This window comes from Argiope bruennichi, chromosome 2 (assembly GCF_947563725.1).
Source record: "Argiope bruennichi chromosome 2, qqArgBrue1.1, whole genome shotgun sequence".
Taxonomy (NCBI): domain Eukaryota; kingdom Metazoa; phylum Arthropoda; class Arachnida; order Araneae; family Araneidae; genus Argiope; species Argiope bruennichi.
This window is the reverse complement of record NC_079152.1, coordinates 89,197,967-89,210,212: the sequence shown is the minus strand read 5'-3', so window position 1 is coordinate 89,210,212 and position 12,246 is coordinate 89,197,967. Positions and strand designations below refer to the sequence as shown.

General features: G+C 28.0%; 1 protein-coding gene and 1 long non-coding RNA gene across 2 annotated transcripts in view; both read right to left on the bottom strand.

Moving 5' to 3' along the window:
• The window catches only part of LOC129961843 (uncharacterized), a 45,038-nt gene extending 44,748 nt beyond the window's left edge, over window positions 1–290 (bottom strand). Inside the window, exon 1 of the long non-coding RNA XR_008783838.1 lies at window positions 230–290. This is a non-coding gene — a long non-coding RNA (uncharacterized LOC129961843). The remainder of the gene's footprint in view (window positions 1–229) is intronic.
• Window positions 291–6,090: 5,800 nt separating this feature from the next.
• LOC129991221 (shematrin-like protein 1) lies at window positions 6,091–9,078 on the bottom strand. Its single transcript, XM_056098214.1, has 3 exons — window positions 9,015–9,078; window positions 6,827–7,131; window positions 6,091–6,168 (listed from the first exon to the last, which is right to left on the bottom strand). The coding sequence occupies exons 1-2, from the start codon at window positions 9,027–9,029 to the stop codon at window positions 6,847–6,849; spliced, it is 300 nt and encodes a 99-aa protein (XP_055954189.1). The 5' UTR covers window positions 9,030–9,078; the 3' UTR covers window positions 6,091–6,168; window positions 6,827–6,846.
• Window positions 9,079–12,246: the final 3,168 nt, after the last annotated feature.

Below are 12,246 nucleotides of genomic sequence, written 5' to 3'. Positions count from 1 at the left end.
TTGCAACATGCATTTGCGATTCATTTCTTTATATATAAAAATAAAATAAATATTTTTATTTGAAATGTAGACTAAAAATGTAAATTTACATTAAATTGTATAATGCTAAAATGGTATTCATTTTTGGTTTAAAGGTAAAGAAATTATCATCATCCTTATTTGTAATATTCACAAATACGTTCTGGATTCGTAACTTTATATAAGTATTGCAAATTAGAAAATATCTTACCACTACTTTCATCATGTTGGAGTGTTGGATCTACTTCTGTTCCTTTCTCCTCGCTTTTGCGGTATTAAATATGATACCTTTTTGGTTTTGTTCCGTCCTTTATATATGCATGAGACTTTCGCTTGACTGAGTGTTCACGTTATTTTCAAGGCTAAGAATTTTGATTTGATGAAAGATAAAAAATTAATGACTAAAATTAAGATAAAAATAATTGTATTATTCATAAGTTAGCGATAAGACGCTACAGTAGCTCAGTTTGGGCTGAATATTTCGAGCTTTAAAACTGTTTTCTGATAAATATCTAGTTTTTTAAAAAACATTCTTTCCCTTTTAATGATAAATGCAAATTAGCAAAGCTACCTAATTGTAGTAACATTCTGTTTTATATTTTTTGTTCATTTTTTTTTTCGTTTTTTTTTCTTTTTTTTTTCCTTTGTTTCTTTGTTTTTAAAATGAATATCGATATTTATCATTTTTATTTTAGTCCAAAAATCACTATTAGAAAGTGTTGAATTAGTGCTTTTATTCACATTCCATTTAGTTAACCATGCAAGAATAGCCGCTTGGTTCCAAGAATTAAACGATTTTTTTTTCATATTTTACAAAGTTCAAGTGCTAATATAATGTTAAATATTCATCATCATGTTTAAATGTTAATATAAACGAAATTGTCAATTTTAAAATTTATAATCAAAGATTGGCATAAGAAATACTGTTTGAGTATCAACCTAAACGAAACGAAATCTTCAATTTCAGCAGCACAATTTCAGGAAAGCTGAACAATATTCTTTTTCTAATAAATTTCATAAAAATATTGTATCTTAATTATTCCTGATAGAAGTTAAAAATATTATCTACACGTTTTTAAATTAGCATTAACATTTTTTTTAAATTTTTATGAAGTATTTATGTAAATATAAACAATAATGCTCTCCGTAATTTTTAAATATTCTTTAAAAATAATATTAAGTAAAATTAATCGTAATGTGGCGCTAAAGTCAAATCAAACATGTTTTTCTAAATATATGATAATAGTATTTATTCGTTATTGTATGTTTCTTTCTAAAAAGAGAGCAAAAGAGCACCAATTGATGGTAAATGGATAAAAGAAAAGGGATTTTTTTTTTTACTTTCACATATCTAAAACACTTTTGAATTATTTATAAACGAGAATTTAATGAATATTTAAAGAATCGGTTTCAACATGCAAGATTTTCTTATTAACTTTCATTTTACAATTGTCTGACATTAACTGATTATAATATAAAATTCTTGTGTAATTTCTGGAGGACATAATAATGTTTAAATAATTAAAAAAATTACTAATATCTATAAAAGTAATTCGTAAAATTTATTACAATTTTAATCAATTTCAGCAACTGGTCACTTCTGATTGGATTAATTCAGGGTATAAATTGTATTACGGTTATTTGTGGTAATTACGATACGTTGTTTTATTGCGATTGCAAATGGCTACAACTCCTCCCTATACTTTCATATCACATCATCTGAACTAAATTTTGATATCATCACTATGAAGGATATATTCATTATCTTTTGTCCTATATTGAATTTATTTCTTTAAATAAAATTTAAAAAATGAAAAGATACGGTATTTTTTTATTTGAATCCTTTTAAGTTTGTTTCGAAATGTTTAAAAATATTTCATTTTGATGAACACTCTTAAAGTGGCTGTTTAAATGTGAAAGAGCTCTAACGAGAATCGTCAATTCATTTTATCGTCTGAAAGGAAATTTTTAATTGTTGTTTGTCCAGGGTTTACAAAGATTAGGAAATTAAATTAGTTTTTGGATGATGCTCTAAACAATAACATCGATAGAAGCGCCATATTCCTGAGGAATGGATTTCAATATATTTTCGAAAATTAAAGGTCTGTTTGAAACTTTTTTAGACGCAACAATGTTTCTCAACTATATTCTTTTTTCCAATTCCTATTGGTGCATTAGATTATGCTTTGCTTGTTCCCCAAGATTTAAAAAAGAAATCTACATTAGACCTTTTCTGATGATCGTACAGGACAAACAACTGGTTAACCTGTTGAAGAACATTTAACGCTTAGAATCAACATTCCTTGTGACATATTAAATTGCCAGAAATCTGAAAATCAAAATTAGATATTAGTTATTCTTTAAGAGATATTTCTTGCAATAACTATTCGATAGATATCTTCTGTTTCATTTTTTCATATCAATTTATAAGTATATAAATGTTAATAATAGATTGTAACGGATATTAGCAATTACATCTTTGTAATTACTTGATTATATCTTATATAATTATTTTGTGAATTTGGATAGTAAACTTAGCGAAACTTAGGATCTCTCCAATGGTAATTTAAGCTTTTTGCATACATTTTTATGTTATTTTTAATTACTTATATATATATATATATATATATCCCGAATTTCGTGTGTTTAAAAAATAGGGATCCATTTCTAATCTCAGAGTTTTCATCATTAATTAAGAGAACGTGTAACTGAACGAGTAATGGGAAATGCTCATCAGTATCGTTTACTATATTGTGCAAACCATGAAATAAACCTACTCTCAACTGTCAAAAATACATTTGAAACATCTTAGTTAAACGTTTTCTGAAAATTATGCAAATATTATATATGACGTTTGCTTTTGAATTCTTGCATATTCCCTTTAGAATGACCTCTAAGTAGTAACCGTTACAGATTATGCCTTTAAATCATTAGCTCTGAAATGGATGTAGAGGAAAAAGAAAGAAACAGAAGCACGTGTGTTCAAGTTTCATTACGTGCATATACACAGGTACGAAAATATGTACCAAAGAATTTGGTATATACCAGTACTAATATTATATATACTAATATTAGAATATATTGGTATATATTTGGTCTGCAAGACATTATGCAAATATCTTGACCGATCATTGTGAAAATATTCTGAATTTTTGAAGGTAACTGTGTAATAATTTCTTTGAATTTATTATTATCTTCATTTTTTATATTTTCACTCGTCTGGATGCAATTGTCAAATTTTTCTTCGTTTAAATAAAAGTGTTACAATTAATATATTTATAGAAATATATTCTTTGTTTATTCATTTTTTTCATTAACTATTGTTGTAAAGAAAGAAATTAACAAACCTCATTATTTCACATTAGAATTTTGTAGCCTCTTATCTAATTTCACTACAAATTTATCACTTCATACAAAACATGTTAAGAAAGAAATTTATTTTTATATGAAAAACTTTTTGATCATACTGAACAGACAGGTTAAAGTTCGAACACAAAGGGGGTTATTCGATACTTGCACTTCTCCATATAGTGGTGTTCTAATGTGATATAGTCTTTGATAATCGAATCATCTAGATTAGGTTTAGTTATATTAACGTCCCGTTGTAAAGCAGCACTAGGGCTATTTTTGGACGGTCCTCGTAATTTTGAACCGCGGTCAGATGACGAGGACGACACCTGAGCTGACACTCCCCTCTCCACACTAAACCAGCGGGGTATCGTTTGGCCTGACGGATTTAACGTGCAATATTCCCCCTTACACGACGGTTCTTCGGTGGAATCGGGTCTCGAATCTAAAACCCTACGGCTCACGAGCCGATACCTTACCACCCGAAACAGTTGAAGTTTGATGCGAAGATAAATAGAGTAAATATATGCAGAAGAAAAGTACCAGTTTAAAGAACTAGATGTTGCTTTTTTTCGAAACGACAAAAACATAATGTAAATCTCTGTCGATTTCTCGAGAATAAAAAAAAATTAGATTTCAGTTTCAGGAAAAGTTCAGATTCATAAATACTTTTTGTTTTTCACTTAGATATTATTTTGAAAATTTTTCTGCAAATATAAAAGTGAATTCTTTGGCTGTGTGATGTTATGAATTATAAAATAATGAAGCTGAATTATAACATAATATAAATAATAAATAATAAAAGGGATAGTTTCTAATAAATATTCAATAATTATCCGTTTTAACAGTAATAAAATTATCGAAAAATAAATATGAAATCACTTAATAATTGTATTACTTTAATAATCTAAATTGTTTGAAATGTTTTTATATTCTTATAAATTTTTTCATATATAAAATATATTTGTAAGCACATATAATTATGTATTACGTTAATAACCTGAATCATTTGAAATTTCTTCATAATTTTAGGTCACTCTTAATTTAAGGACATCTGAAAATCGGTTGATGGTTTATTTCGGTTAACGTTTAGCTGGACTTATGTCATATTACTTTTATGTTTGCTTATTATCATGAAATAGTTAAGTTGATAATAAAAAGGAAATTATTTATTCTAAATAACGTAAAAAATTCTGAACACATTGTGGATTTTTTTTCTGTTCATTTCATGATGGGAAAAATTCAACCAATGCAACATCACAAGTAAAAACATTACTATTTAAATATTAAAAATATGTCATGATTATATGCATTTTGATTTTTTAAGAATCATTTTCATGCTTATTATGTTGCAATAAGCATGAAAATGTTGCAAAAACATAGCTTTAATCAAAATTGTATGTAAATTATATGAGGAAAAATAAGGAAGAATAACTGTTATGTCGAATGACATAAACAGTGAATACGAGTGTATTCTAATAAGAACAAAAAATTCCATAATACATGAGTTAATTTTTTTAAACTTAAGTAAACAAATAATCCTTAATAGGAAACTATCTGAAAATATAAGAAAAAAATTCATAATTCTTCGTAAAAAATGTCTGAAAATTAAAAATAATAGCGATGAATTTTGACTGTGATAAGTTGTGCTAAATATTAAAAAAGGCTGAGGCACTAAAGTCCTTTTTTAACTCTAAAACATTTTAAAGGGAATTTTTTGATACGAATTTTAAGTGACATTTTCTAACTATGAATAACACCATTAAACCAGACCTAAAACGCTTTTATATATCCTATCTAATTGTATTCTAGTTATAGGTGCAAGATACAAAATTAAACAACGGATATATTATACACCAAACTCACTTCCATTACACATTTTAATAGACCTCAGAAAATTAATATTATTTGTCTCTTATAATTTCTATCTTTGTTAAAATAAAATGAAAACTGATGGTCTTGTATATTTTAAAGGAAAGTATTTTTTTCGACATCCTTAATATTGTAATTGCATTATGTGCATTTCTTCAAAGTGCATATGTAGCCTTTTTTTTTATCTCGCGCTCTATCATTAGCCATATTTTGTTTCATTTTTAATACAGACAGTTCACTAAATAATGAGCACTGTTTTACTCCACTTCTAAAAAAGACTTTCATCTAAATATCTAGACATATACTTTATAATTTTTTTTTCTTTTTCTTTTTCTTCCACTGGTGGTGGATTTGCTTATGTGCCTTTACTTTTCTTTCTGAAAAATCTCATTTGAAAGTTTATTGAGGACTTATTTACGCATATGAATTTTGAGTTTCACTTGTTGGATTTCAAGCTACTTCATTTGTTGGTTGGTTTGGTTTTGAATTTCAATTGTCAGTTTCTTGAGAACTTACTACGTTGTGAGGTTTGAATTTTACTTGTTGGCTCAAAAAATAATCTTTTCTAAACTTTTCAATATGTTTTACAATTAAGTAAAATAAACTTAACTCTAAGACCCAAAATATGATCAACTAATAGAAGTGAGCTTTCATATTATTAAATGTTTGTATGAGTTAGTTTCTGAAATGTAGAATCTCTTAATGAAAGATTATGTTTCGAAATTCATTATGCAAATAAATTCAATAGAGTTTCATGTTTATAATGGTGAGCGTGTAATAGCTACTCAAATAAAGCAAAAAAAAAAAAAAATTCAATTAACAACATTTCTTTATTTTTTTGTAATAATAACTCTTCACCTTCGAAAGGTAAATTTTTATTTCATTTTTGATGATAAATATGGTAATCTTCTGGATCAGATATTTGCAAACCTGTAAAAAAAGAAGAAATAATAATATCATTTGAGAGACAAATTTACATGAAAATATAATTTTTTAAAGTTTCTAATGTGACTATTCTAAAATTGTTCCCTAAAAATGCCTTCATACAGTTTTCCACAATATAATTGTTCGTGTAATTTTTACTAATAATTAGTATTAATGCAATAAAATCTTAATGTAAATTTAGAATAGGGTTATACAGTAGTTAATCTTTTGAAAAGTGTTTTAAACATTTACAGAGAAGTCATTTTTTTATAGTTATTAATCGGACAATATAGATAAAATATATTTTATGCAAGATAATTTCCAAGTTTTTTAACAAATCAGCAATAGAAGTTAGTGCAATGAATTATTTATCTTATAAATTTTCTAGCATATTAAATTTTATGCACCTAAAATGCTTATTTAAAAAAAAAATAGAAGTATAACTTAGTCTTTAAATTATTCGACGAATAGCTATTATATTTCAGGAGCTGAATGCAATTGAAGAATTACAAATTATTGTGCCAAAAAAATTCTAAGTATTTAATTGTATTCTTTCAATATAAAAAAACAGAATTCGAGTGCGCAAGCGTAAATTGTTTCTTTCATTTTATCAATTTAAAAAATATTTTAGAATGATTATTAATAAATAGAAAAAAAAACGTACCAAACACTGATTTAAGATACTTAAAAGTAACCTCCATAGTAACCAGGAACTCCGAAGTATCTTCCATAATATCCATAGGGTCCATACCCGTATCCAAGCCCATCATATCCGTAATATCCGTCATAGAAATAGGGTGCATAATCATAGGCACCATAGAAGCCACCATATCCAAGACCGTAAATTCCAGAGGCAATTCCGTAGTGACCCTCTCCTTTGTAGAAATGTCTGGCGCTCACTCCATCTGCGTATCTGTATGGAATGAGCGAGGCGCATGCAGCGGCAGCCATAGCCAAAACAAGAGCGATCTGTATAAAGAATCGGGTAATACGAAATTGGCTTTTAGTGTGTTTGAATATGAAAAAGATAATAAATTTTGTTTTATTCCTTTCTTAAAATATTATATAAAAATTTCAATTTAGAATACTTTGAATTTCGTTTATAAAATAGCCTAAAGCGATTTGACTAAGTGTGTATACGTAGAAAGCAATAAGTGAAATTAATTTAATACTAAAATAGATAAAATTTATTGTATGAGATAAATATTGCTGTCTGCATATAAAAAAACGCGCCGGTGTCCTGGCATAGGGGTAGCGCGTCTTCCCCGTGATCTGGGCGTCCCGGGTTCGAGTCCCGGTTTGGGCATGGTTGTTCTTCTGTTGTTCTATCTGTGAGATGTGTGAATGTGCCTTCCTGTAAAAAGTGGTTGTGCAAGCGAATGAGTGATGCGTGAGTAGCAAAGTCGTACTCTTGGCCCTAGTTGGCGCTGCTATAAAAAATAAGAGACGTTCCCTTCAGGCTTAAATCGCTGTCTTCGTAACAGCGGGCTTGTCAGTGGCAAGTGCCATAAGAAACAAACAACAAACAATATAAAAATCGCGCCGTAAGCCAGTATAAAATTTTCCATGTTATACTGAAAGTAAATCGATGGCGTTTTAAAAGATACATATGATTTGCCATAAATTTGAAGAAGTGAAAATGAACAATTTGTTTTGTTTGTTTGTGGTTTAATGGCGCAAGTACCTGATTTGGTTATACTGCGCCAAGCAAACGGTAAAATCAGGGCAGATTATAAAATATAAAATCTATGATATCAACATAAAACTGGTTAAAATACAGTACTGTAGTATAATATGAACATGATTGTTAACATATGATAATGAAAACTTAATGAGAAGCAATGAGAACATGCAAAACACAAACAAACGGTAAAAAGTGCTGAATGCAAGTATAAAAAGGAATGGCTCGTAAAAAGTTAAAAATGTTTGGGTGGAATTTTTCACCCACCAAGTTCTCTAAAGTTGTTGAAGATGTAGAAAAATGGTAACACGTTCAGGGTTAAAAACAGGGCATTCAATTAAAATATGTTTGATGCAAAAATCAACATGTCATGCAAGACACACTGGTGTACTCTCACCAAAAATGAGATGCCTATGGGTGCATAGTGCGTATCCTATATGGAGGCGAGTCAGTTTGACATCCATCTCACATATAGGTAGAACAAGTCAAAAACCAATTCTAGGTTTTATAGTGTGTAGCTTATTATGCGTCTTCTCATCCATGTCTCTTGCCAGAATGAAATTTTATGGCCTGAAAATGCCATCTTAATGTTACAAAACGGATGTCCAGTCCTTAAAAAAGACATCGCAAATTTTGAAGCCTTGCCGGCCTTTTCATTACCTGAAATGACAACATGACTTGGAACCAAACAGAAGATGATATTAAAACCACTGTTTTTCACTAAACGCAAAGTGAATAAAATGCGAGTAGCGATAGGATGTATCCGATTATTATAATTTGATAGCAATTCCAAAGCACTCATGCTGTCAGAGTAGATAAAATGAAAGGACGTGTTAATATGTTAAATCTTATTCTTTTTAAACAAGTGAATGCAAACTAAATTAATACTAAAATGGCATTTCTTTTCATTTTTATTCCAATAGTTCATTTTTAAACTCGTGATTTAGTTGATTTGTGATTGAGTTGATTATTTCTGATACATTAAAGAAATATATTTATTTAAAAGGGTGGAGAAAAAAAAAAGTCTAACGTAATTTTATTCTAATTCTAAAACGATATTTATTTTTGGTTCAAATATAATGAATTTATTATTATAATTTTTTTAACATTTACAAAGGCATATGATATTTGCAACTTTATAACATTTTTATAAATGGAAAAAATATCTTACCACTACTTTCACCATCTTGGAATGTTCGGTCCTCCTTTGTCCTTTCACCTCACTTTAGCTTTTTTTAAACAGATAACTGCTTTTGGTTTTGGTATGTCTTTTATATACCCTAGAAAAATTTCACTTCAATAAGTTTTCACGCTACTTTCAGTGCTAAGAATTTTGCTGAATGATAAAAAAATGATTAAGATTGAGATAAAATTTATTGCATATAAAGCAGCTGTTTAAACCTAAAAACATCAATTAAATTGGTTGTTGAATATTTTGACCTTTAAAACAGTTTTTTGATAAACATCTTGTTTTTTAATCTTTTAATTATATTGATAATTGCAAATTAGGTAACTTTCTGCGTTGTAACCATTCATTTTTTATCACTTCTTATGTATATTTTGTTTATTTGTTTTGAAATGGGAAATCAATATTCACAATTATTATCGTTTTTCTCAAAATGAATACTAGGAAGGGCGGGCTGATAGAACACTTTTTTCGAAATTCGATTTGGTTCACTGTGCAAAACAGCCACTTTCTACCAGTAGTTAATTGATTCTTTTTCATTGCTACATCAAAGCGTTGAGGTACCACAAGCTTCACAAAATTCAAACTTCAAGAATGTCGGCAACAATATAAAGAATACTTCTAATAAACTAACTTCTAATAAACTTTGTTAATGGACATAAAATCCTCAAATGCATGGTTAATAATTATTGCCTGAGTTGAAATGAGAACATTAATTTTTTTTTGTTCTTGTTAATACGCGATCGGTTAATGACGCTAATAGTTAGTTGCAGCCATAACACATAACTAATAGCTTCATTGACAACTTTTAGGAAGTAATGAAAATCACTTGAACATGATTTCTAAATCAGACAAAAATAATACAATAAAGACTACAAGAAAGTAACTGTAATATTTGTGAAAACTGGAAATTCTGAGAATAATAATGGTGACAATTTCATCTAAAATATTTCGCATCGATCATATCTGAATAAAATGCTTGCAACAATATTAAAAAATGATTTAATAATAACATAAGGAATAAACATGCGTTATTAACAAATTATGAAAAATTTCTAATTGATAGCAAATTTCATTTATATTTATATTTATGAAGCGATTAATATAAATTAATATAGATAAAAAAAAATAATCCCTTTTTGGCCAACTGAATAGCCCACAAGCAAAGAAACCTTTAAACATGTTAATAAATGTTTAATTTCAATGAAGTTTGGATTTAAATGTTACATTAAAATTAATTTTTAACAAGGCACAAAACAACCTGTTTAAAATTAGTGCACCAAAACTGATAATAACAATTTTAGAAACTGTGAAATTTGTAGACAATAGATTTTTCTCTAAGATGAAAATATTAAAAGTGTAGTCAGTCCCTTAAAGATTTAAAAATAATATATTCGTTTTATTCTAAATACAAAAATAATTCAATTTTTAGAATTGAACAACTTTATTCTCCAAGGTTTTCATCTCGAAAGGATCAACCTATAATTTATTGTTTCATTTGTTGTTAAAATTAATATTGCGTGCACAGTTATGGCCAGAGATGATTTTTGCTTTGCTTAAAAATTAAATTTAACGTAGCATGTTTGCCTACCTTCAATGCAAGGAAGCATTTGAAAATATTTTCAAGTTATTCTCCTGAGGCTTATACAGCCGACTCAAAAACAAATTTCTATTTACACAATTTGCTCTTTCTAAATATTGGTGAGATTAATTGTTCAAATGTATAGACTATTTGGCATTGTTTTAAATGGCTCATGCGAATCTTAAGAATCTTATAATCTTAATTATTATTCTTAATAATATTATAGCCCATATAATAAAGCTCTATTCTGGAATTTTATTATATTTTCGTATTATTTTTGAGCTAGATATGCTCATCGCCTACATTTCAATTTTGTATTCATTCGATTTGGAAGATCTCTATAAGCAGTTTTCATTATTCGTAAATGTCTTTAGGAAATCGACATTGTATATAGTAATCAAAGAAACTTTAAAGTACTGAACAGCAAAAGACTCACCTAAAGCTATCCTTTTTAAACACGCATCATCAGCTTACGCATTCGGCCTATTCGCTTTTTCTGTCTGTTAAATTCACTTAATTAAGATTTTTTAATTTGACGAATAACTTCGAGATGGCCCGCTCGAAGTCAAAATGTTAAGCCTTTAATTACATCCAAAACATTTTTGAAAAAAAAATCTTTAAAAAAATTTCTACGATTTTGTTTATTTGTTATTCAGAATAACAACAAACGAATAGAACAACAATAACTCAAATTACCAGAGAAAGAGTTACCGACAAAGTTAAGAGTATGCAACTTTTTTGGATGCATTTTTTTTTCTAATTCGTGCAAATGAATATTATCTGAAGAACGATATTCAATGTTCTAAAAATTTATAGTAGTGTTTAACTCATAAATTTTTCGTGAAAGGGAGGGAGAATTAAGAAAAATATAATCTTTCCAAATTTAAAAAATATATATATATTCTGAGGAATTATTCTCTTTTTATTTTCTCGTGTACGAAATATACAAAAAATATTTTTAAAAAATGTAATCATCAAAAAATTTGAACACTGATGATACTCTACATTTCAGATCTACATGCCACTTTTGGTATTATGTCTGTCTCGCCGTGAACACGGTATCTGTCTGCTTTGTTGTTTGTTAAACACGGTAACACATAAAAGTTTTGAGACAAATGAATGAAATTTCATATATGGTCTTTAAACAAATTTTGAAGATTTCTATCGAATTTTGAACAAATTCCATTTTGAGAAAGTTTCTCTGTAAGTTAATAATATACCAGAAAAGCGAATAGAATTAGGTTATATTTGACACCGTTGACACCGTTGTTGATTCAGCATCAACAAATTGGAATTAAATAATTCAAATAATTGCCTGTGTGTCGATTTGTACTTTCACAAGAATGTAGACATGATAAATTAAGGATGCTGTGACATAACTATGGAAAATTTGATGTTCGATTTTGTGACCACTAGTGTATTTATTCTTATGTCAGATTTGATTTCAGTCATCCCGAAAAAAGGAATTGAAACTGAATAATTTACATTCTGATGTTTGTATCATAACCACATTCCAACCCTATTTCCTATTTCATCCACAGCTGCTAATCAGTGCTAATCACAAAATGTGATAGTATCATTACATGCCGATACATCTTAAATTTTTGTTTTTATCAGAATTTTGTTTCAAAAATG